The sequence below is a fragment of the Mesoplodon bidens genome (genome assembly GCF_964165515.1).
Source record: "Mesoplodon bidens genome assembly, chromosome: X".
In the NCBI taxonomy this organism is placed as follows: domain Eukaryota; kingdom Metazoa; phylum Chordata; class Mammalia; order Artiodactyla; family Ziphiidae; genus Mesoplodon; species Mesoplodon bidens.
Window position 1 is genome coordinate 100883191 of NC_138163.1, and position 27420 is coordinate 100910610.

Genomic DNA, 27420 nt, shown 5'->3' on the forward strand with positions numbered 1-27420 from the left:
GATGAAGGTGTGAACAATTCCACCTTTAGGTATATAGCCTAGATAATCTCCAAAGAAACAGGAGAGGGTTGTTCTTTGCAGCATTGTTGATAACTACTGAAAAATTGGAAACAACCTCATCGTCATCAACAGACGACAACAGAGGGATCAGTGATTTGTGGTATAATCATACAATTCGTTTAAAATGAATGAAATAGATCTACATGTGTTAACATGTAGAAATCTCAAAAACAAAAATCTTAGGTGAGAAAAGCAGGTAGCAGAAATTTATAGTGTAGGGCTTCCCTGGTGGCACAGCAGTTAAGAATCCACCTGCCAATGCAGGGGACACGGGTTCGAGCCCTGGTCCGGGAAGATCCCACATGCCGCAGAGCAACTAAGCCCGTGCGCCACAACTACTGAGCCTGCACTCTAGAGCCAGGGAGCCACAACTACTGAGCCCGTGTGCCACAACTACTGAAGCTCACATGCCTAGAGCCTGTGCTCCGCAACAAGAGAAGCCACTGCAATGAGAAGCCTGCGCACCGCAACGAAGAGTAGCCCCCACTAGCTGCAACTAGAGAAAGCCCACGCGTAGCAACGAAGACCCAACACAGCCAAAGATGAATAAATAAAATAAATTAATTTTAAAAAAAAGAAATTTATGGTGTAAAATTTATAAACACAGAAAAACAATAATGTATGCTTTTAATGAATAAAAAAGGAGATAGAGTCCCTGCCCTGGAAGAACTTGGGGGCATTTGAAGAGAGTCAAGTAAAACCATGATTACAATGCAGTACCACAAAAGCCACCATTAGAATGGGCACCTAATACAGATGGGGGAGTTGGAGAAGGTGCAGGAAGTTTTCCCAGAAATGACAAAGCCTTCCACACCCCTCTCCCACACTTAACCAAGTCCTGAAAGACAAGAAGTGGTTACCCAGGTTAAAGATAGGAAGGAAGGGTGTTTTCTAGCAGATAGTGACATTTGCAAAATCCCAGAGGGGAGAAACTGCAGAGCCCGGTTTGGAAACTGCCAGTGGTTTCTCGGAGCTGCAGTAGAGGAGCGGGGCAAAGAAAGGGATGGAGGGAGTTCGTGGGCGCCTCCTGACATAGGCTCTGACTGGGCTAAGGAGCTGGCCTGCCTCGTGAAGGATAGAAGAATATTGAAGCAGAAGAGTTAACAGGTGCATCATGAATTATATAAGAGGATGGCTCTGGAGGCAAGATTATTTAGTTGTTTTCTTTGTTGTTGTTTGCTCGTTTTAAAAGAAAACCGGACAAGAAATAATGGGGTCTCGATTGAGACAGAAGGGGTGGTGGCTGAGAGATACCCAGCGTGTCCAAACAGTAGAGTAGGACTCAGGGAGGGATTAGCTGTAGGCGTGGGGAGAGGAGCTTCTGGCTTGGGCATCTTGGGTGCATGATGGACTGACAGAGGTTGCATTTTGTGCCAACTCACGCGGCCCCTGGCCACCATGATTGCACCAGGAACGAGCATCTTACAAACGTTTAGTTCACATATAAAAAGATACAGAGGAAGGACTGAGGATGGTGGTTACCGCTGAATGGGTTTTCTCCGGTGCTGGTGATCGCGCGGGTGGGGGTGGGGAGACAGACGGGGGTATGTGTGGCTTTGGATTCATCTGGAACGTTTTAATTACAAAATTAAAGCTGATGTAAATGTAACATTCACTGGTGTTACATTTCTGTGAGCACACGGTGTCATCTTATTTTCTGCACTTTTCTGTGTGTTTGAACTAAATTTAATAACCAAATGGCAAGAAATGTGCAAGCGGCAGAGGAGCTTCAGTACATGAAAGGCTTTGAGCCCTATCCAAGGGTTAAACCAGCGAGCCGCGGGGGCGGGGAATGGTGCGCTCTTCAGCCTTTGTGCCTGCACAATGCGAGTGGAGAGAAAAGCCTCTGGAGACCCGTACCCGGCTGAGTGGGTGGGTTGGGCGGGGGGAGGTGCGGGCGGGGAGCGTTTCCCCTAGCCCCGCCCCGGCCCCGCCCCGAGCCCACGGCCTGCCGAAGCCCCTTCTCCTTTCGTGACACCCATTTCGGTCTCTAGGTAACGTGGGGTCGGGGGTCAAACAGCGCGGCCGCAGGGTGGCAGCTGCCTGCCGGCCCCTCTTCTCGGCCCCTTGACCCTCGGACGCTGAGAGCCATGGCGCTGCCGCTGCTGCCGGGCAACAGCTTCAACCGCAACGTGAGTAGTGAGGGCGCCCGAGGTCAGAGGTTCCTGCCGGAGTCTGGGGTCCAAGTGTGGACACTTCCTCGGCCCCTACGGGAGGCCTCCTGACGCTGCTTCGCCTTCTGTGGACTGGGCGCAGCTTGGACCAAAATTTGTAGGCTGGTGGAACCCTTACTCTCTACCTCCCCTTCCACCTCTCTCCAACTGCATCTGGATACTTTTCCTACGTTAGATACAGAAGTAGAGTCCTTATAGGTGTTAGGACCCTCGAAGGTAGCCGATGGTAGGTTGATGATGATAATCATCGATGAGCGTTGAAGGTGTGCCAGGAGCTGTGCTTTAATCACCTTACACAGCATTAGATGTTCCCAACAGCCCTTTGTATTAGCTACTATTTTTAATTCCCATTTTGCAGTGGAGGAAACTGAGGCACAGAGTGATGAGTCAGTCACTCACTGGCCAGAGCTACACAATCTCAGTGGTGAAGCTGGGTTCCCTCCAGGCAACCAGTCTCCACAGCCCAGGAGCCTAATCACGACCCTAATACCCTTTGTGAAAGAGTTTGCTATTAGAGTGAAGAAACCTGGCACTCTCAAGGCTGGTAGGGGGCAGATAAGGGTTCCACCTGCCTATAAAGTTTGATCCTAAACTTTATAGTGAAGGATCCAAAGTTGGAGGAGTTCTTTCTTCATTTAGAATTGGGAATGGTTTATTTCAAAACAAGATGAAAGTACCAAACGACACAACACAACATTAAAAACCCTGAGCGTGCAAGAACTTTTGCTAGTAAATAGCATCTTATTTAAACCACAGCAGAAAAATGATTCAGATTTTTGTTTGCACGGGTCACTACTCTTTACTTGGGTTTTCCAGTTGTGTCTGTAGGAAGTAGGTAAGTAATACACTGATGGAATGGAACTTGCTGGAGCCACTCAACGTATTTGTGTAAACCTGTGTTAAGTTAGAAAGCAGGCAGCAGATTGAAGCATTCGACTTTATGGATCCTGAACAGTGTCTGCATCCAAGTTGTTGGCCCTAAAGTACCACTTATCTTTATAGCTTCAGGCCGCTGCATTCTGACCCCCCCCCCCCCCACAGGTTAGCTGGCCAGTTCAACTTGTTTCTTGACCACTGGTTTGTGCATTTCTTGGCTGATGCGTAGAGGCTGGCCTTCCAGCCTAACGTTGCCCTTTGGTAAGATTAAGCCAGTCACACAAATTAAGTAAGACCCCTGAAAGGCAGGGCATGAAAAAAGATTCCAGAAGTAAAGAAGCATGCTGTGTAAAAGTAATTGTAATCAAAATTGAACGTAGAGCCCACAGCTTTGGGCCTAGCGACACTTCAGATCCACAGCTCTCACATGCAGTGATTAAGGGTGGGAAGGAAGAACAGTGGTTGAATGAGATATTTTAAAATCTGCAAGGCTGCACTGAGTGTACTTTTGCTTTTTTTAAAGTTTTTTTTAATTGTGAAGTATAACACATATACAGAAAAATGCACAATGGATGATCACAGAATGAACATCAGGATAGAAAATATTACCAGGACTCCCAAAGCATCAACGTTGACTAGGGTTGCCGGATTTACCAAGTAAAAATACATGTCCCAAATATTGCATGGGACCTACATATATTAAAAGATTCTTTGTTGTTTATCTGAAATTCAAATTTAACTGAGCAGCTTGTATTTTACATGGAAACCCTATCTATGACCCTTTCTGGTCTTTACCCCTTCCCTATTCTCCAAAGGCTACCCCTCTCCTGGCTGCTACCACTATAGTTCAGTTTGGCTTGCTTTTGAAATTTCTATCAATGCAAATGTCCGGTTTTTATTCTTTTGTGACTGGCTTTTTTTTTTTTTTTTTTTTAAGCTCAACATTGTTTGTGGGATTTGTTCATGTGGCTGTCTTTAGAGATAGTTTGTATGTTTTCATTGCTCTAGAGTATTCCACTGTATGAGTATGACATCATTTATATACACATTTTACTCTTGATAGAGATTTGGTTTGTTTGGGGTTATTAAGAATAGTTTGCTGTGACTATTCCTGTTCATGTCTCTCAGTACAATTGCCAGATCAAATTTTTTAGTAAAGTTCTTTTTTTAATATATTTTTTTAATTTTTAATTTTTCAAATGGCATTCTTATGTTCAGCTTTGGTGGATGTTGTCACAGTGCTTATACCAATTTAAATTCCCACCAGCATTTTATGTTCCTGTTGCTCCATAGCCTTTCTAACACTTGATATTGTTAGTCTCTTAAATTTTAGTTGTTTCGGTCAGTGGGTGTAGTGTGACTCTGTAGTTTTAATCCATGATTCTCTGATTCCTAACAAAATTGAGCACATTTCACACATTTATTGGTCATTTGGATATTCTCTTTTGTGTGGTGTCTATTTGTCGTTTGTCTAATCTCTGTTGGGTTGCCTGCCCTTTTCTTAGTGATTTGTAGGAGTTCTACACAGATTTTGGATATGGCTCCTTTGTCAGATATTTGTGTCGTAAGAATCTTTTAGTCTGTGGTTGGCCTTTTTCCTCTCTTAATGATGTTTTTGATGAAGAATTTTTCCTTTAAATTAGTGCTTTTTGTTTCCTATTTAAGAAATAGTTCCTTACACCAAGTTCATGATGATATTTCCCTGTGTCATCTGGAAATTTCGTTGTCTTTACCTTTCATGTTTAGATCTATAATCTAACTAGAATACATTTTCGTGTGTGTGTATGAAAAGAGGTAGGGGTCAGGTTGTATTTTTCCCCATGTGGATATTCAGTTAACCCAGAACCATTTGTTAAAAAACAAAATTCTGAGTAAATTTTAAAGAGCTTACTGGCTTTATTCAGTGATTAATGAATCAGGCAGATGGAAAGGAGCTCTGAAGAGCTATACAAGGCAAGAGATTTTGTAGGGAAGTTGTACTAGGCAAAAAATCGGATTGGTTATTGTAAGGTTACTTTCCTTATAGGGAATGGCAGGGGTTTATCAGGCAGATTACCTAACTAATGCTGATTAGGAGATTCATGGTTGATTGGTTTAAGATTCTATTTCTGGGAGAGCTGGAACTGTAACTAAGTTAAATTTCAGTTTGGTAACATGGGGCTTAGCATAAGCAACTCCATTTGGGTTCTGTCGTCCTTAATACATTTTTTAGAAATGGCCACCTTTTCTCCACTTCTCTGCAGAGCTACTTTTGTCATAAGTCAAGTATCCAAAATATGTGTGGGTCTGCTTCTAGACTTGTGAGTGTATTTTTAAAAATATTTATTTACTTCATGCCTCAGACCAATAGGAGGGTGTGTGTGTGTGAGAACTAGAGAATGATAGTATACTTATTAGATACCTTGGGCTGTCATTCAACAAATCAGTATTTATATACTGAGTGTCCTAGTATGTGCCCAAAGCAGGTGGCTGCATTAAAAAAAATTGTTACACTAGCCTTGGGGCTAAATGTGCTATATGTTGCCAAAAAATTGATATTTTTAAAACCGTGCACTTAGTTAAAAGATTGGATGTTCTCTGGCACGAAATGGTCAGAGAGTCAGTAAAGCCAAATCTGGCCTTTCTATCCCCGCCTCCCTCCTGCCTATTACAGAGCTTTGTCTGCTTAATTAAATTATTGAGAGAAAAAGCTTGGCCTCCTGGAGATAGCATAATTACTGGCTGTTTGGGTTTAAAATTATAACACAAGCTAACTAACTTTGTGCTTTTTCTTAGAAATTAAAGAAGGAACTTGCTCCCCCCCTTAATTAGCTGCTGGTAGTCAGTCATGAGCGATAGATTGGTTTCTGTCCACAGCTAGGTGATGTGCAACCTCTCCTATATCTGAAATACAAGAAGTATTGTGCTTTCTAAAATATAAGCATTTATATCACTGATGATGTTAAAATTATTCTGATGTGAATTAATTGCAAACCTTAGGGAAAGATCACAATTCCGGACCCGAAGTATCTTTTTTCCAAGAATTTACATGCTGGATTTGTATTGAGCTAAGAGAATCTCAGGCATATTGTCAAGAATGATAGGATATTAAAGTTAAAAGGGACACTTCCAGCCAAAGCTGAAAATCCTTTCTACAGCATTTTAGACAGATGGTTGTGTAGCTGATCCTGAATGTCTCTAATGAATAATGAGGAGCACACTTTCTGTTTTTTATGAAGCTACCTCGCCACCATCTTAGGAGGGTTTGTCGTAAATAGTCTATCCTCTAATTTATAGTGAAGCAACTGTTTCCTTAAGAAGAAAAAGAATTTTTTTGAATTCACAACAGTAAAATAAAGCATATTTAGAAACTGTCTCTCTTACAGAAATACCTTGAAATTTATTTTTATCTAGATTAATATAAGCCTATATATTAATGTAGGAAAAATCACTCTTTGGGAAATTTACCAGCAATTTAAATGATAAACAACTGAGAGAGAAAAACTGAGTAATACATAGTACACATATTGATTTCATCGTGTGGTGTTAGCTAAGCCAATTTAAATTTAGCTCAATGACAAATATAATCGTAAAACAATCACTTTATTCACAAGGTAGAGGGTTTTCCAGCCTAAAATTCTGCCTGCAGATTCCTGGCTATGTTCTTAGTGGTCAATTCCATGGCCTTAAAATAACCTGCATCAGGTCCAAAGCCCTTAACCTGAGAGCCCAGGCCATTAGAGTTTGGCACTCATTTTGTGAGATCAATTTAATGAATCATGACCAGGATTTAGGAAAAAGAAAAAGAAAAACATAAACAGACTAGGGTAGAATAGAATAAAAGAATCAGTGTATTATGCTTGGGAAGAGTAAGTATTGTTTCATGAACTTTCGTTTCTGTCACGTGTGTGCGTGAACTGGGTTGCGCTGAAATCTGTTATTGTGGCAGTCAGCGTTTGAAAAACACTCTCATTAGAGCCATCTCCACCAATTCTTGCCTCTGATTTAAATTCTGATCTTCAACATCCTTCAAGGCCAAATCTAGTCTCTTACCCTTCAGGAAGTCTCAACTGATCCTCGTCAGCCTTTCTCAGTGTTTTTTAGTTTCTGTTTTTTATTAAGGTACAATTCACATAACATAAAATAAACCATTAACCATTTCAAAGTGTACAATTCAGTGGCATTTAGTACATTCACAGTGTTTTGCAACTGTCACCTCTATCTAACTAGTTCCAACATATTTTCATCATTCCACAATCTTTTTACCCCAGAGGAACCTTTGAAATGATTTTCAGGTCTTGGGGAACTCCTGCATAAAGATGATTTCTATAGCCCATGGTACCTTAACATGATCCATGAGTTGTAGATGTAGTGATCCAATAATAATTGTCTTTTTGCCTAATAGTTTTCTGTGGATTTGTTGATTTCAGCAAACTAATTAACCTAGTCTGTGTGGTTTCCTTTTCTCACAAGGGATCTCAACTCTAACACCAGTGGGAGTGTACTAGGGGAAAGGTCAAGGGTTTCTTTCTTGTTGTATTGTAAAATTTCCTACTTGGTTTCTCCTCTTTTCTCCTTATTCAAGTAGGCCTAAAAATCCTCTCAGAGTTTCTACTGTAGAGAGTGCCGTAAGGTATGAAATGTGGTATAATGGTATGAGCAAGAGTAGTTTTCTCCCTTATTTAAAACGAAAAATGACTTTTAGCCAGGTTTTCTTGAGAAACAAACAGGTAGTTAAGCTTAGCTTTCCTTTGTTTCCTTTTCATACATTAAAAAAATTCATAAGGCAGCATCATACATTTCTGTTAAATAACTGTTTTAATCCAAGGTGGGATTTACTTTTTCAAAAAGTAGGTTCAGTTGACTTAATTTAAATTAAGGTTATAAATTCATTTTAATTAATGCTGTTTACAACATGAAAATATAGACAGTGTTAAATAAGCAAAGCTACTAAAATCATATTGACAAAGCAATATGAATAAAAATAGAGCCTAAGACACAATTTTATGTGAGACCTAAAAATTAAGGTTTTTTTTTACTGACTGGCATGATCAGGCTCAAATATAGGCAGTTATACAATCATTATAATCTTAATCTCCTTGTAGACCTATATACATAAGAATATGATTTTTAAAAAGCTAAAAATAAAGAATAAAAATTAGCTCTTCAGTGTGAAACCGATGCTTGTATTTTGCCACATAGACACGTAATTCTGAGTCAAATTTGAGATAAGCAGTCACAGACTTCATTTTCAACTGACATGAGAAGATTTCTCACCTTTCTCTTGATACTTGTTAAACAAGGAAAGCTTTGCTTATATATGTGAGAAGTTGAAAACTGCAGCAAAATGCTCACTGCTTTCCTATGAATGGCAGGATCCTTGATTTTCATGTAAATTTGGAACTGGCCATAGGTGTATGTTTAATTTTATAAGAAATTGCTGAACAGTCTTCCAAAGTGGCTGTACCAGTTTGCATTCCCACCAGCAACAAATGAGAGTTCCTGTTCTTCCGGTTCTTGAAAGCATTTGTCATGGGCAGTGTTTTGGATTCTAGGCAATCTCATAGGTGTATAGTGGTAACTCATCCTGATTTAAACTTTTATTTCCCTAATGGCTTAGGAATGATGTTGAACATCTTTTCATGTGCTTATTTGCCATCCGTATATCCTCTTTGGTGAAATGTCTGTTTGTGTCTTTTGCCCATCTTTAATTGAGTTGTTTCCTTACTGTTGAGTTTTGAGAGTTCTTTATATATTCCGGATACAAGTCCGTTGTTGGATATGTGGTTTACAAATATTTTCTCCCAGTCTGTGGCTTGAATTTTCATTCTCTTAAAACAAGGCTAGAAAATATGTATACATTTTTAAAGATAAAATACCACATGAATCCACACTGATATTTGAAATGCCAAGTAAGGATTATAGGATTTTTATTTAACTTCTTTGATTCTTTACTTATCTTTTACTTACATTGAAAATCTTGATTCATAAGGACATTAACATAATTACTTGCTTTATTCTACCATAAATAAAAAAATATATCCATATAATAGTTTTTGAGTAATAATAACATTATTATTAACAATTTGAGTTTTGAAAATAGGTTAAGATTTCTTTGTATTTCTTATTGTTTTTAGCATTTATCCCCCTAGGAATGTATGGTCAAATTATGGGTTTTAATTTCATTTAAGTATGGTTAAGTCACCAACTCAATACCCAGTTAGGTTGATTGTTGCATTTTGCTTTTCATTTTTAACTTAAAATTTTTTGTTCTATTATAATGTAAAAGTAAAACATTTCTGTGGTTTCAAAGTCAAATTTACAAAGTGAGGTGCGTTCAGACAAGTCCTAGCTTTTCTCCCTGTCCCTTCAGTCTTGTTCCCTCCCTCACTCCCTCTAGAAGTAACATTAAAAAAAAACTATTTAGCTTGGGTTATCCTTCCTTTTTTGTTTTTGTTTTTTAAAACAGCAAATTCTTAACTATATTTACATGGCCTCTTATTAAATAAATGGTAGCATACTCTATGTATTCTCTTGCACCTTCCATTTTTCGTTTTAACAGGTATATCTTGGAGATTTCTTAATAGTCGTATGCAGAGCTATACTCATTCCATTGGAATGTGTATTCCGTTTGTAGCTACATAGTACTCCATTGTGTGGACATACCATAGTTTGTTTAACTCATCCCCTCTTGATGTATAGTTGTATTATTTCCAGGCTTTTGCTATTATAAATAATGCTGAAATAAATAGCCAAAGTTGTGCTTCAGAAGAAACCATCAAAAAACTGAAAAGGCAACTAGAGTTATTTTAACAGGGAGAAAATAGTTGCAAAGCATATATATGATGAGGGATTTATATCCAGTATATATAAAGAACTCTAAAAACTCAACAATAAAGAGATAAATAATCCAGTTAAAAATGAGCAAAAGATCTGAGTAGACATTACTCCAAAGACACTCAAATATCCAATAAACACATGAAAAGATGCTCAATATCATTAGTCATTAGAGAGATGGAAATTAAAACCACAATGAGATATTACTTCACACTCACTAGAATGGCTATAACAAAACAGACAATACCAAGTGTTGACAAGGATGTGTAGTAATTGAAACCCTCTTATGTTGCTGGTAGGAATGTATAATAGTGCTGCTGCTATGGAAAAGTCTGCAGTTCCATGAAAGTTTAAACATAGAGTTACTATATGACACAGCACTCCTAGGTATAGACCCAAGAGAAAAGGAAACATATGTCCACAAAAAATGTGTACATGAATGTTCATAACAGCATTATTTATAATAGCCAAAAAGTAGAAACAACCCAAATGTCCATCAGCTGGCGAATGGATAAACAAAATGTGGTATATCAATACAATGGAATATTATTTAGCCATAGCAAGGAATGAAATATTGATACATACCACAACATAGATGAACCTCAAAAACATTATACCACAAGCGATATGCAAAAGACTACATATTGTATGATCCCATTTATGTGAAATGTACAGAACAGGCAAATCTATAGTGACAGAAAGATTAATCGTTGCCTAGACCTGTGTGGGGGAAGGGAGGAAGTGGGGAGCGACTGCTAATGCATATGGGGTTTCTTTTTGCGATGATGAAAGTTTTCTGAAATTAGATTATGGCAAAGATTGTGCAACTTTGTATTTATAGTAAACTCCTTTGTATTGTATATTTTAAATGATTGAACTTTATGATAAACAGTTTCCTTCTACATCTTGACTATTGTAAATAATGCTGCTATGAACATTAGGGTGCATGTATCTTTTTGAATTAGTGTTTTCATTTTCTTTGGCTCTATACTCAGTTAAGGGACTAATATCCAAAATATATAAACAGCCTGTGTAACTCAATATCAAAAAAACAAATAACCCAATTTAAAAATGGGCAGAAGACCTAAATAGACATTTTCCCAAAGAAGACATACAGATGGCCAACAGGCACATGAAAAATATGCTCAACATTGCTGATCATCAGAGAAATGCAAATCAAAACTACAATGAGATATCACCTCACACCTCTTAGAATGCTATCATCAAATAGAACACAAGTAACAAATGTTGGCAAGGATATGGAGAAAAGAGAACCCTTGTACACTGTTTGTGGGAATGTAAGCCACTATGGAAAACATATGGAGGTTCCTCAAAAAAACTAAAATTAGAACTACCATATGATATATAAATTATACCTCAGTGAAACTGTTAAAAAAATAAATAGCCAAAGAAAGGAGTTGGTGGTGGGGAATTGCTGGACAAACAATAGGTGTTTACTGTGCCAGATCACAGGATGGTTTTGATTTAGTTTTCTGTTACTTGTTCCTGGTAACTATTGAAATGTCCTTGAAATCACATGATTTCAGACTGGGCCACTTCTTGAAGCTGCTATTCATAACTTTGGAAATGACATAAAACTCCATTGCTATTCCTAAATGTTAATTTGCATTTCAGAAATTAGAGTCACTTTGCCTATTCAGGGATCAAACACCTAACTTCGGTCATTTTTATATTCTGTCCTGAACTTTATAGCTATGTCACTTAGGATACTCAGATTCTTTTTCTCTCTCCATTTTGCCATCTTCAGAATGTTGGCTTTACTTTCTTAGGCTTGTGTCCTCATGGTTGCAAGATGGTTGCCTCAGTTCCGGACATCACAACTTCTTACAACAGTGTTCAAGACAAGCAGGAAGGAGGGGTGGGGGAAGGCTCTTATATCAGAAAACAAAATGTTTCCCAGTCCCCCATTAGGTTTCTACCCTACCTCTTATTGGCTAAACTTGAGTCACATGGCTATCCTTTGCTACAAGGGACATTGGGAGCTTGATTTTTCACCATCTATTTTTGGAGCTGGGAAAGAGAAAAGGGAGCAATTAATGGCTGTTGGGAGCCAGGAAACTTTGTTTGCCACACCAGCCACAGACTCAAACCTGTGAGTCTAGATGCTCTCCTCAGCCTTAGCATCCCTTTCTTTAAAATTTTTTTGTGTTTTTTAATTATACAAGTAACACGAGTATATTATCATTGTAAAAATTCAAACAATACCATTCTTTCTTAACAATCTTCTTTTTCATAATGGAAAACACTCCAGTTAAACCGGTAAGCTCACTGTCTGTCCTTTGAATATATTTTGGACTTTTCCACTCAACTATTGGTTTACTTGCTCCTTTCCCCAACAGCATTCTCATACCTCTTCCTCTTCCCATCCAGATCCTAGTCTTCCCTCGAAACCTGGCTCTAATCCCCCCTCCTCATTAAAGCCTTCCCTGATCATCTCAGTAGGAGCCATCTCTCTGGCTCCATAACCCTGAACACTCATATTGTCCAGACCACTCATTTACTGGTTTATTGGCTGTGTTGTGTTTTGCATTCTTTATGTGTGGTTGTAACATTCCTCAGCTGACTGAGAAACTAGGATTGATGCCCTTTGGGTTGCCCTTCCTTACCCAGGGCAGGCCATGAATAGGTGCCTGTCGATTGCCCCTGTCTACCTGTAGCAGCCATGCCTAGAAACTAGCAGGGATAGACACAGTTTAGGAGAATCATCTTTGGAATGCTACTCACTAGTGTTTTCCACTGCCCCTGTGGGAAAAAATATTTATTTTAGCAAGAGTGAATATAAAGGAGGAAGAAAGGCATTTGCTTTTGTGACTTCAATTGGCGATAAGCCTCTCAGGATGCGTGGTTTATACAAAGCAGCCAGGACAGCCTGAAGATGTCACCATGCAAGTTGTGACTCAAAGCCTCTCTGTGGCCTGTTGTGCCATGCAGTGGGAAGCTTCTCTTTTCCTTGTTGGCATCCAGTTTGGCTTTTTCTGGAGGCAGCAGATTTTTCTCTGCTCATTCATCAGGCAGGACCCTTTAGCAGACCAGTCTCCCAAGAATAGGATTCCAGATACGCACTAGTGCAAATGTAAAGGGACTTCTTGGGTCATTTCCTGAGTTTATCCTGTTCCTACAGTTGTAGAAAGGGCAGAGCCAGCTTTGTAGGGGGAATTCCGCAAAGCAAAAAGAAGGGAGAGGTAGGCATTTTCACTCCCTCATTAACCAGGCCCCAGGATGCCGGAATTTGACCTGGGAACTCCACTGTGACAAAGTGACAAGCTTGGCCAGGTGAAGGCCAAATTCTTTGCTTTCCTAACTATGTATTTGGCATTCCAAAGAAGAGAATGGTAACAAACTGCTAGAGTTTGGGGGGAGAACAGGTCAGTTCACATGGCTTAATGGTTAATTTAGGCCACCTTTTCTTCTTCACTTGTGTTTGGTGATTGAAACAGAGATGTTTGTTTTGTCATTTATAGGACTATCTTCCATCTCATTTCTGTGAGACTTCAGTCATTCATTGCTCACCTGTATTCATGTTCATACTTAATACCTTATAAAAGGCACCTGAGTAGAACCTCTCCTAGTTACTGAGGAAAGTAAACCCTCTCTTTCCTTTTATTGTTAATTGAAATTTTTATGGAGATACTTGTACATTTACATGCAGCTATAAGAAATAACACAGAGAGAGATCCTGTGTACCCTTTACCCACTTTCCCACTGGTAACATTGCAAAACTATAGTATAATAGTGCAACCAGGATATTAACATTAATATAATATACTGATCTTATTCAGATTTTCCCAGTTTTACTTGTACTCATTTGCATGTGTGCATTTTGTCTATACAGTTCATCACATGTGTAGGTTACTGTGACCACCATGACAGTGAAGATATGGAACAGTCCCATTATCACAAGGATCCCTCCTGTTGCCCTTTTATAACCACACTTACCTCCTTCCCATCAACCTCCGCACCTCCCCCCACCCCGTCTTGCCATTCCTCACCACATCCTAATTCCTGTTCTCTATATCTAAAATTTTATTACTTTGAAAATATTAGATAAATGGAATCATAAAGTATGTACCTCTTGGGATTTTTTTTTTCACTTGGCATAATTCTCTGGAGATTTATCCAGGTAGTTGTGTTTATCAGTTGTTCATTTTATCGCTGAGTAGTATTCTGTGTATGTACCACAGTTTCTTTAACCATTTACCTATTGAAGGATATCTGGGCTATTTCCAGCTTTTGGTTGTTAAGAATAAAGCTGCTAACAAACATTGATGTACAGGTTTTGGTGTGGACATGTGTTTTCATTTTCTGGGATAAATGCCCAAGAGTGCAATTGCTGGATCTTACGATAATTGCATGTTTAGTTTTATAAAAAAACTACCAAACTGTTTTTGAGAGCAAATGCACCATTTTACAGTCCCAGCAACAGTGTATGAGTGATCTAGTTTCTCTGCATCCTAGTCAGCATTTAGTGTTGTCACTATTTTTCATTTTAGCTGTCTGATAGGTGTGTAATGATATCTTATTGTGGGTTTAGTTGTCACTTCTGTGATGGCTAATGAGTTGAGTATCTTTTCATGTGCTTATTTGCCATCTGTATATCCACCTTGGTGAAATGTCTTTTTATGGCTTTTGCCTGTTTCTAATTGGATTGTTTTTTTAACTGTTGAGTTTTGAGAATTCTTTATACATTCTAGATACTAGCCCTTTGTCTAAGATGTGGTTTGCACATATTTTCTTCCAATCTGTAGCTTGTCATTTTGTCCTGTTAACTGTCTTTTGCAGAACAAAAAAATTTCAAATTTTGATGAGCTCCAACTTATCAATTTTTTTCCTTTTATGGATCATGCTTTGATACTAAGTCTCTGCTCAGCCCTAGATCCTGAAGAATTTTTCCTGTCTTTTTTCCTAAAATTTTTGTAGTTTTACACTTTCTGTTCAAGTCTGTGATCTGTTTTGAGTTAATTTTTGTATAAAGTGTGAGCTTTAGGTCAGGGTTCATTTGATTTTGCCTATGGATGTTCAATTACTCCAGCACCGTTTGTTGAAAAGGGTATCTTTGCTCCACTGAATTGCTTTTACAGCTTTGGAAAAAATCATTTGAGCATATTTGTGTGGGTTTCTTTCCGTGTTCTTTATTCTGTTCCATTGGTCTATGTCTATCCCTCTGCCAGTGCCACACTGTTTTTATTACTGTAGTAATATAGTAAACCTTAATATCAGGTATAGTGATTTTTCCCACTTTATTTTTCTTTGTCAAGATTCTTCTTTGTCTAGGGCCTGCACCTTTCCATATGAATTTTAGAATAAGTTCATCTAAGTCTACAAATAACTTCGCTGGAATTTTGATAGGAATTGTATTAAACCTTAGATCGATAAGTGGAGCATTGGCATCTTTACTATGTCGAGTCTTCCAATTCATGAACATGATATGTCTCTCCATTTCTTTAGGTCATCTTTGATTTTTTTTCATCAGCATTTTGTAATTTTCAGCTTACAGATCCTGTACATGCTTTGTGTTTTGTTTTCTTTGGAGTGATTGTAAATGACATTATGTTTTAAATTTCAGTTTCCTGTGTTCATTGTTAGTATATAGAAGTGTGATTGATTTTTTATGTTGATCTTGTATCCTGTGGCCCTGATGAACTCAATATTAGTTTTAAGAATTTTGGGGGTAAAATTCTGTGGGATTTTTAAAATATAGACAATCTTGTCACCTACAAATAGAGACAGTTATATTTCTTCCATTCCAATCTGTATCCTTTTTACTTGATTTTCTTGCCTTATTGCAGTGAGTAGAACTTCTCGTAATATGTTGAATAAGAGTGATGAAAGCAGATATTTTTGCCTTGTTCCTGATCTTAGGGGAAGTACATTTAGTCTTTTCTATTAAGTATGATGTGAGCTGTAGGTTTCTTGTAGATGCTCATTATCAAGAAATTCCCCTCTGTTCCTAACTTGCTGAGAGTTTTTTAAAAAATCTTGAATGGGTGTTGGATTTTGTCAAATGTGTTTACCTGTATCAATTGATATGGTCATTTGAATTTTCTTCTTTACTTGTTGATATGGTGGATTACATTGATTGCGTTTTGAATGTTGATCCAGCCTTGCATAGTAAATCCCCCTTGGTCATAGTATATAATTCTTTGTACACATAGCTGGACTTAATTTGCTAGTTTTTTGGTGGAGGATTTTTGCATCTACGTTCATGAGAGATACTGGTCTGTAGTTTTCTTTGATTGAACTGTGTTATCTAGTTTTGGTACCAAGATAATACTGACTTAATGAAATGAAGTGGGAAGAGTTCTTTCCTCTTTTATTTTCTGGAAGAGATTGCATAAAATTGGTGTTAATTCTTGTTTAAATATTTGGTGAAATTCTCCAGTAAAGCCAGCTGGGCATAGGAGTTTCTTTTTGGCTTTTAGTTAAAAATCCAGGCTCTTTAAAAGTTATAGGACTATTTAGATTATTTCATCTTGATTGAGTTTTGTTAGTTTGTGGTTTTGAGAAATTTATCAATTTTTTTCTAAGTGTTTGAATTTACATATGTAAAGTTGGTCAAAATATTCCCTCATTATCTTTTTAATGGCTCTAGGATCTGTGAGGATAACCCCTGTTTCATTTCTGGTATTGGTGATTTGTATCTTTTCTCTTTAAAAATTTTTTTCAGTCTTGCTAGAGATTTGTCAATTTTATTGATATATTTTTTGAAGAACAAGCTTTGTATTTGATTGATTTTCTCTGTTGTTTTCATCAATTTCATTGATTTCTGCTCTAATTTTTGTTGTTTCCTTATTTATGCTTGCTTTTAGGGTATTTTACTCATCTTTTTCTAATTTCTTGAAGTAGGAACTTAGGCTGTTGATTTGAGATCTTTCCTCATTTCTAATATAATTATTTAGTGTTGTAAATTTCCCTCTCAACACTGCTTTAGCTGCATTCCACTTATTTTGGTATGTTGTATTTTCATTTCTTTCAGTTATATCTATTTTTAAAAGTTCCTTTTGCAATTTCCTCTTTGACCCATAGACTATTTAGAAGTGTGTTGTTTAATTTCCAAGCATTTGGAGATTTTCCTGCTATCTTTCTGTTACTGATTTCTAGTCTCATTCCATTATCAAAAGAATATAATCTATATGATTTTCATTCTTTTAAATTTGTTGACATTTCTTTTATGGACCTGAATATATTCTGTCTTGGTGAATGTTTCATGCACACTTGAAAAGAGTTTGTATTCTGCCATTGTTGGGTGGAGTGTTCTATATATATTAATTAGGTTCTGTTGGTTGCTGAGAGGATTGTAGAAGTCCCCAACTATAATTGTGGCTTTGTCTATTTCTCCTTTTAGCTCTGTTGGTTTTGCTTCATATATTTTGAGGTTCTGTTGTTTTGTGCATACACATTTTTTTTTAATGAATTTATTTATTTATTTATTTTTGGCTGCGTTGGGTCTTCATTGCTGCATGTGGGCTTTCTCTAGTTGCGGTGAGCGGGGGCTACTCTTCGTTGTGGTGTGGTGGCTTCTCTTGTTGCAGAGCACAGGCTCTAGGCACACGGGCTTCAGTAGTTGTGGCACATGGGCTTAGTTGCTCCACGGTGTGTGGGATCTTCCCGTACCAGGACTTGAACCCATGTCTTCTGCATTGGCAGGTGGGTCCTTAACCAGTGGGCCACCAGGGAAGTCCTGTGCATACACATTTAAGTTTGTTGTGTCTTCCTGGTGGATTGATTCTTTTATCATTATGTAATGTCCCTCTTTTCTCTAGTAATTTTCTTTGCTCTGAAGTCTAGGTTATCAGATACTGATATAGCCATTCTTGCTTTTTTAAAATTAGTGTTTCCCTGGTGTATTTTTTTCCATCCTTTTACTTCCAACTGACCTGTATATTGAATTTGAAATGAGTTTCCTGTGTACAGCATGTAGTTTGTCATGCTTTTAAAATCTACTCTGCAAATCTCTATCTTTTGATTAATGTATTTAGATCATTTACATTTAAGGTGATTGATTTGTTAATGCTTATGTTGGATATATTATTATCTGTTTTCTGTTTCTTTGTTTCTCTTTTCTTACCTTCCTATGGGTTACTGGGACTTTTTTTAGGATTCTATTTTGATTTATTTATAGTGTTTTTGAGTATATCTCTTAGTATAATTTTCATAGTGGTTGTTCTGGATATTGCAGTATATATATGTGACTTATATAGACTTTGGTCTATTGCTATCAGTGTTTTACCACTTCAAATGAAGTATGGAAACCTCACTTTCATTTTGGTACCTTTAATGTTTCCCACTTTTAAATATCATTGTCATGAGTATCAGATTATGTTATAATTTTTGTTTTAATCCTTGATCTTGTGGCATCACGGACTGTTGATGCAGATGTTCAGATTCCAGTCCTAAAACACACCCAGCACAATTACACAGTCACCACCCCCTCCTACCATTGGGCTTCCATCATCCACTTACTTACCTCACAGCTATGGGAAAAGGCTGCCTCTGTCCCTGAAAGTCTTTAGCAATTCATGAAGTATAGTTGGAAGCTGTGCTGCCCTTCTATCTCACCCCTCCACTCTGACCCAAGATTTTTTAATCCATAGGTCTTACCCTGAGTGGCCCATGGTTCCTAAAGCCCACAGATCCTTTGCTGGGGGAGAGGGAGGTCAGATGTGACTGTTGTACTGTGTTGCAGGTGCTTTGTTTCTTGGTGCCACTTCCTCTGACCATCAACTTGCATCAGATGCTAGTATAGCCAGTATGTTATTACAGGAGTGCTGAACTTGGATGTTACAAGGAGCTTACTTCAGCCTACATACTTCCAATGCGCATGCGTGCGCACTCACACACACACACACACACACACACACACACACACTCATGAACCTCCATCCCATGAACAACTCTCTGCTTTTACCTTGACGTAGACTTTCCTCCATAATATTCATAAGGCAGGTATTGGGACAGATCATGAACTTGTGGTTTCCATCTCCAGATGTACTGCTCATGTGTATACAACTCACAGCTGCCTTTAGCTTTTCTATTCTTCTAGTCTTATCAGTAGAATCAGTTGTCCCTCTCCATAGATTCTAGAATTAATCTCAAACATATCCCTTAAGTCAGTGAAGGTAATAAACTTTACTAATATTTGTTGTGTTCAGAGTTTGAGAAGATATTTATTTTTCTCAATGTATAAAGAAAATTACACTTTAGATAGGTCACTTAATAATCTTATTCTGTTTTTTAAAAAAGGCATTAAAGGGCTTCCCTGGTGGCACAGTGGTTGAGAGTCCGCCTGCTGATGCAGGGGACATGGGTTCGTGCCCCTGTCTGGGAAGATCCCATAAGCCGCGGAGCAGGTGGGCCCGTGGGCCATGGCCGCTGAGCCTGTGCGTCCGGAGCCTGTGCTCCACAACGGGAGAGGCTGCAACAGTGAGAGGCCCGCGTACCTCAAAAAAAAAAAAAAAAGGGCATTAAAGCACAGCTTTTAAAGACTAAATGCATTAATTTGTAACGCTTTATACTGCAAGTAATGGAATACCTGACCAATAGAGGCTTAAACAAGCAGGGATTTATTTTTTTTAACCAAGCAGGAAGTCTGGAGGTAGGTGGCTGCTGGCATACATTGAAAGGCTCAACTTTGAGCCAGCATCTCTGCAATCCTCCTCACCTTCCTGCCATGATCCCAAGGTGGCCGCTGCAGCTCCAGGCATTATGTATACATTTCAAGGCAAGAAAAGGTGAGCTAGGGGCAGCATCACCTGCATTTGTCCCGTGGCTCAGGAGGACAAAAGCCTTTTCTAGAATCCCAGAACAGAATTCTGAAAAGGAGGCTGAGGAAACAAGTGGAGTATTTAGCCTTTTCTAGCTTCTAAATGGAGACCAGCAAGGGAGAAGGAATTTGGAAATGGATGTACTAATCAGCTACAATGAGCCAGTGATGTTAACTGACTTTGGGGGAAGTCTTTAGAATTCTTTTGATTGGTACTTTGATTTGAATTATTTAGAGGAAAAAAACAGGACAGTGTTTTCTGAGGAAGGGGCTGCACATCCTTCTAGATCTTACCGATCTAATTTTAATTTTGACTCTACTGATTTTTTTTTTTTTTTTTGCGTTACGCGGGCCTCTCACTGCTGTGCCCTCTTCCGTTGCGGAGCACAGGCTCCGGACATGCAGGCTCAGCGGCCATGGCTCACGGGCCCACCCGCTCCACGGCATGTGGGATCTTCCCGGACTGGGGCACAAACCCGTGTCCCCTGCATCGGCAGGTGGACTCTCAACCACTGCACCACCAGGGAAGCCCCCTACTCTACTGATTTAAATACATTATTAAATATATAAAACCAATCTTGTTATATTGACTTGAATGACTAAGATTCATGAGCACATTTTTTCAAGTTAGGTTTGGAAAGAGAGGAAAATTAGCTTAAAAATGTTTGAAGTTTTCTTTGATATGACTTTTTATTTTTATATTTAGGGTTTCTTTTTGAGTGATTTAGCTTTATTAATAAGTAATGATAGCTTTCATGCTCTCATGGTCCTGAGCTCTACCCAAGGCAATTTTGTTGTTATTTTCTCTGGGAGGTTCACGGTATTTGCTGAATGACTTCTTTTTCTCTATAAAAGTACAGAAAAGAAGAAAAAGAGAAAATGAATTTCTGAAATAAATATGCTATGAAGGGAGAGAAAAAAACCTATTCATGGAGCAGAAGCAAACTAGTCTCAAACCTGATCAGGCAGGAATATCTAAGAGTGATAGTTTTAGGTAATTCATAATTTCCATAAGCCTCAAAAAGTAGTTAGAAAAGTAAGTGTTGTTAATATATATTAAAATATTAAATATTAACTGGCTTTCTTCAGGCCCCAAATTTTTAGTAACTTCTGGTGACTGTAAAAGGGTATCTACAGTACTCTCTAATACCTGTTCTGCTTTTAAGGGATTGAGCCCAGGTCCAATTATCTGATCTGTTTCCTCTCTTCCATGTCATGGTGGTCATTCTCATTGTTATGTTTGTCAAAAGCAAAAGTAGTAATTCTACCCTGATGACTTAAACAAGAGGAGATCTATCCCTTTTCTCTAAGAGAGCACAGACAATGCAAGGCCTAATGCCTAAGGGCTCAGGCACTGAGTTTTCGTCCTGGATTCACTATACTAGTTGACTGACCTTGGACAAATTACTTAAACTCTGTTCCTGAGTATCCCCATCTATAAAATAGGGATAATGATAAAGCATACTCAGAGATTTGCTCTGAAAATTAAAAGAATTTAGTGCTTCTAAAGTACTTAGCGCACTGCTACACATGTCAGCTTTTATGGCTATGATAATGATATTCACATCTGCAAAGATAGGCTTCTAGCTAATGGTGGCCCTAATGAGCTATCAGGTTCTTACCAAGCACCTTATTCTTCTTGCCTTTGTCATGTGGTTGTCAAGCATCTGGGCTTTGGACGCAGTCTAGATAGAAACAAAGAGACTCTGATGTGCTGAAGCTCTAAAAGAGAGATTATAAATGGATAAACAACTCCTGATACTGATGACTATAACCTGCTTCTCAGTTTGGGTTAGCTTTACGGTTTCTGTAGTCGCCCTGGCAACTTACTGATTATTTATTAATCAATCCATTCATGTGATAAAATTGCTCTTCCAATCTTTAGCAACAAGGAAGGGATGGTGGTACCAGCTATTAATTTGATGTGAAACATCAAGGAGAGTCTGGATTTGGCTGCTGCCTTTCCAGTAGTGGTGCCGTAAGTGGGATGGGACCCAAGGAGTTGAGATATCAAGGAACACTGGATCTGTGGATAGTATGTTCCTGATTTTATCATGTGCTAAGACATTTGCCTAATTTCTTTGGACTGAGACTGAGCACCATTTCACAGTTACTAGGGCAAAGGGCAGGTTGACATGTGATCCTAAGAGATTATAATGGCAAATCTCAAGTTTGTGTGTGTGTGTGTGTATGTGTGTGTGTGTATTGGGAGGGGCAAACATTTGAAACAGGTGCCCTATGGGCTTTTACATCATACCAAACAAATCCTCAAGCAATTAGTTTCTGAGGTATAGAATTTTGAATTGAAATTTCAAGTTAGAAATGGAATTTTGCATGCTATGCTGGTGAGAATAACAATAGAAATTGACATTACTGAACTTTAAAGAAGCATATGTGTATTGTCGATTTTGGGGGTTTGAATGTGTTACACAAACCAAGAGTTTTGGGAAGGATTTAGTAATAGTTCCTTTCATGTTAAAAAATATTTAAGAATTTGGTCTGGCTGATTTGATTTTATTTAGCAAAAGAATTGGAAATATTTAACAAGTATCCAGCTAATACTCTGCATAGAGAAATTGCTCATCAATTTAGCAGGAACTTGATTGAACTACCTTTTGAATTTTACACATTGTGGTTTCTCTTCCATTTTCATAGCACTGATACATCTTATGTTTAAAGAAAAAGGCCCCATTGTACGGTATACTTAGTCATTGTCACTAGCTGGACAAAAATGTACTGACAAGAGTTCATAGCAGTTGTGTATGTGTATGGTTGGTGGGGAGGAATCCCTTTACTTCTTCCAGTCCCTCCTCTTTCCCTTGCTGCTGTGAGGGTGACCAGGAAAGGGAATGCCAGCCTTGCTGAGGGCTCTTCAGGTTCAGTCCACTGCTTTAGTTTCTTTCAGAAATTTCAGAAGTGAGAAACTCAGCCAGTGCTGTTATGGCCATGCTTGGGAGCTGTAGCAATATATAGGCTAAGGAGCCAGGTGAAAGAAGTACTTCATCCTCCTTATTGGTTTTTCTGCTGTCCCCCCTATCCCTTCCAAAGTGGAAGTGAGGCTGGCATGAAACTTGCAAGTCACCTCCCATCATTCTTCCTTTCTTAACACATCCAGTCACAGATGTTGGTTTTATTACCTGCTGTCTACTGTAGCAGTGCTACTCCAAGTGTGGTGTGTGTTTGTGACATTGGGAGTCTTTAGAAACTTATATAGCAATATGACCTTGCCATGATATCCAAGGGTGTGATTCAGTGGGCTTGTAAGTTTTTATGTCTTTGTTTCAGTTTTTTATAATTAATTTTATTGTATTTTATAAAAGTATGGGTCTGAAATGATTTGGGAAAAGAAACAATCAAACTTGCCCTTCCTCAATAATAGTTTGCATGTCCTTGTCCTATAGGATGTCCCTTCCTTCCCATTCCCATTGTCTTCACCCTTGTGCAGGCCTTTCTCACCTTGTGCCTGCTCAGCTGCACTAGCAGCTTGCCTCGTCTGCCTACTTTCTCACCTCTCATTCCAATCCATCATTTTTTTAATGTGAGGTGCGAAGAGGTGAATTAATTATATTCCTCCATTTATGGCCCAATATCATCATTGATCTGTGCAAGGTCTCTCTCTTGTTTTATGTATTTTTGTTCCTCATCATTCCCAACCCCTAGTCTCATTCCCTTTCCACTTTATATAGGCTTCCATACAGATGTCTTTGATGCACATTCTTGAATCTGCATGTGTTCTTAAAAAATATGTAGCATTATTTTTTGTTTTTAAAAGATGTATAAATGATATCGTATGCTGCAGATACCATTTTTCACCCAACGATATGTTTTAAGGATCTGTTTTGCTATATGTACATCTGGTGCTATATGTCCTCCCCAAATCCATATATAGAAGCCCTAACCCTGCAGCGTGATGGTATTTGGAGATGGGACCTTAGGAGGTCATTAGATTTAGATGAGGTCATGAGGGTGGGGCTCCCATGATGAAATTGACGCCCTTATGAAAAAGACACCAGAGAGCTTGCTCTCTCTCTCACTGCCCTGTGAGGACACAGTGAGAAATTAGCAGTCTGCAAACCAAGAATAGAACCCTCACTGGGCAGCTGAATTGGCCTGGCCAGCACCTTTATCTTGAACTGTGAGAACTGTGAGAAATCAGTTTCTGTTGTTTCAGCCTCCTAGTCTATGATATTTTGTTACGGCAGCCTAAGCTAATACATCTGGTTTATTGCTTCAAAGCAATGAAGTGAAGTGAAGTGAAAATCTACCATAGAGTACTTATCCATTAAACCATATTTTCTTATCCATTTCTTCAACATAAATATCTAGCTTGCCTGCCTCCAACTTTCCCAAAATATTGGGTTGGCCAAAAAGTTCATTTGGGTTTTTCCACAATGTTACAGAAAAACCTGAACGAACTTTTTGGCCAACCCAATACCATTGCACATTCTCATATATGTCCATTTGTTGGCTACTGTGAGAATTTCTCTGAGATACATATCCAGGAGTGGGATTCTTGAATCACAGGGAATATACATCCTTAGTTTTGCCAAGTAGTACCACATTGCTTTCCAGAATGGCAGTTAACTCTCCCATCAGCAAAGCATTAGGGTTCCTATTTCCCTCCTCTCCTGTCTAATTCATCCCATTCCTCCAGGCCCAAGGCAGTATCCAACTACCTGCAGGACCTCAACACTACTACTCCAGCCCATCAGTTTATGGCTCTACGTAGATAAACTTACCAGAGCTTAGGGTCAATGAGCTTAGATTCAGATGCAGGCTCCACTAGTTACCATATAACCGTGGGTGTGCTAGCCTACTTGTCTCTGCCTTGGTTTCCTCATTGGTAAAATGGCAGTGATAATGCATATCAAATAGTTTTGTGATGGTAAAATTAGGTAATGTACATAAAGCCCTTAGTAAAGGGTCTAGGTCATAGTAAGTGGTTGAAAATGGTAGCTGTACTGCTTCCTAGTTGTTTTATATATATCTAAGTCTTGGCTCATCAGCAAGAGAGTGGGTTTCCTCTTCAAGACAGGGGTGGAGTTTTATGCTTGTTTTAAGTAGCATATCTGGGGACTTCCCTGGTGGCGCAGTGGTTAAGAATCCGCCTGCCAATGCAGAGGACACGGGTTCGAGCCCTGGTCCGGGGAGATCCCACATGCCGTGGAGCAACTAAGCCCGTGCACCACAACTACTGAGCCTGCGCTCTAGAGCCTGTGAGCCACAACTACTGAGCCCACGTGCCACAACTACTGAGCCCACGTGCCACAACTACTGAGCCTGCACTCTAGAGCCTGTGCTCCACAACAAGAGAAGCCATCGCCATGAGAAGCCTGTGCACCACACCGCATCACAACGAAGAGTAGCCCCCCCCTCGCCGCAACTAGAGAAAGCCCACATGCGGCAACGAAGACTCAATGCAGCCAAAAAAAAAAAAACTGTACGGAGCTAAAACATAATTTTAAATAGCATGACTGGCACAAAGCTAGGAATATAGTAAATGCTTAACAAACATTTGTTGGTTTGACCTGAGGTGAGTTTGTGCTTACCTGAAATTACTTGCTTTAAAAGAGGGAACATTGTTGTAAAATTCTATGTTATTCCTCCATTCATTTTAACCAACCCAACTGTTGCTTTGCTGTGGTGATGTGGGACTGACTTGTGGTAAACTGAGTATGTGTGTGAGTGTGTGTGTGTGTGTGTGTGTGTCAGGGGGGAGTGGGGTGGTGGTCGAGGTTGTGGCAATGGATTCTCTGTGGGACAGAGCCGGACTGCAGGTCACCGTCCTAACCGCTGCCTCTAGCTTTCCTCCCGCAGCCTTCAAGCTGGGCTGTTCCTCTGCCCAGGGCAGCTGTAGTGGCCCCGGCTCTCCTGGGCAAGGCTGCTCAGGCTCTTCCCCATTCTTCCAGGCTGTCTTCACTATAAGAGGAAAGGAGGTCTTGTCTTTTCCTTTTAATATTGAGTATTTAATTTTTAGTTTTATTGAGGTGTAATTGACATATAACATTATATGAGTTGCAGGTGTGCAATGTAATGATGCAATAGTTGTATATATTGCAAAATGATCACAGTAAGTCTAGTTAGGTCCACCACCACACATAGTTACAAGTTTTTTTTTTCTGGTGATCAGAACTTTTCAGATTTACTCTGTTAGCCACTTTCAAATATACAGTAATTATTACCTATAGTCACCATGCTGTGCATTACATCCCGAGGACTTACTTAGTTTATAACTGGAAGTTTGTACCTTTTGATCCCCTTCACCCATTTTGCCCACTCCCCACCCTCCACCTCTGGCAACCACCAATCTGTTCTCTGTATCTATGAGCTTGCTTTTTAGAATTTTTTAGCTTGATTTTTTTTTGAGATTCCACATATAAGTGAGATCATATGATATTTGTCTTTTTCTGTCTGACTTATTTCACTTAGCGTAATGCCCTCAAGGTCCATCCATGTTGTGGCAGGATTTCATTTTTTTATGGCTGAATAATATCCATTGTATATACATATATACACCACATTTTCTTTATTCATTCATCGTCAGTGGCCACTTAGGTTGTTTCTGTGTTTTGGCTATTGTAAATAACGCTGCAGATGGACATGTGGTACACATATCTTTTCAAATTAGTGTTTTCATTTTCTTTGGATAAATACCCAGAAGTGGAATTGCTGAGTCATATGGTAGTTCTATTTTTAATTTTTTAAAGAACTTCCATACACACCAATTTACATTCCCACCAACAGTGCACAAGGATTCCCTTTTCTCCACATCCTTGCCAACACTTGTTATTTCTTATCTTTTTGACAGTAACCATCCCAACAGGTGTGGGGTGATATCTCATTGTGGGTTTGCTTTGCATTTCCCTGATGATTAGTGATGTTGAGCATCTTTTCATGTACCTGTTGGCCATTTGTATGTCTTCTTTGGAAAAATGTGTATTCAGATCCTCTGTCCATTTTTAATCACACTTTTTTTTGCCATTGAGTTGTGTGAGTTCTTTATATATTTTGGATATTAACTCATTATCAGATATATTATTTGCAAATATTTTACCTCATTTCATAGGTTGCCTTGAAACAAAGTATTTTCAAACGTCCTTTCAGAATTCCTGCCAATGCATCATGCTTTGCAGGAGGCTATTGCTCTGGCGTATATAATCCTGGCAAAGTGTAAAGTTCAAGCAGTAAATTCAGGATACTGGTTACCTCTGGAGAGGGAGGCAAGGGGCATGAACTCCGAGAGAGGGCTTTATTTGTTTCTTTCTTTCTTTTTTTAATATTTTAATTTCATTGGAGTATAGTTGATTTACAATGTTGTGTTAGTTTCAGGTGTACAGCAAAGTGATTCAGATTCTTTTCTCATATAGGTTATCACAGAATATTGAGTAGAGTTCCCTGTGCTATTTATACAGTAGGTCCTTGTTGGTTATCTGTCTTATATATAGTAGTATTTGTATGTTCATCCACAATTATCATATATCACTCATATGTGGCATGTAGTTTAAAAAAGATACAAATGAACTTATTTACAAAACAGAAACAGACACAGATACCGAAATCAGGAGCTTGGGATAAGAGAGTGCTTTAATTGTATCTGAAATGTTTTATATTTTATACAGGGCTGTGGTGTACATGGATGTTCACGATATGATATGCATATGATACAACAAATATCATATATCATAATAAATATATACAATATTTATTGTATCA

General features: G+C 38.7%; 1 protein-coding gene across 1 annotated transcript in view; it reads left to right on the forward strand.

Annotated features, from left to right (window-relative positions):
* Positions 1 to 2065: 2065 nt before the first annotated feature.
* EFHC2 (EF-hand domain containing 2) overlaps positions 2066 to 27420 on the forward strand; it is a gene marked incomplete at its 3' end in the record, with an annotated part of 161978 nt that continues 136623 nt past the window's right edge. The window contains 1 exon segment of the mRNA XM_081222351.1: positions 2066 to 2192. Coding sequence (XP_081078477.1) covers positions 2151 to 2192 — 42 coding nt within the window. The 5' untranslated portion in view covers positions 2066 to 2150.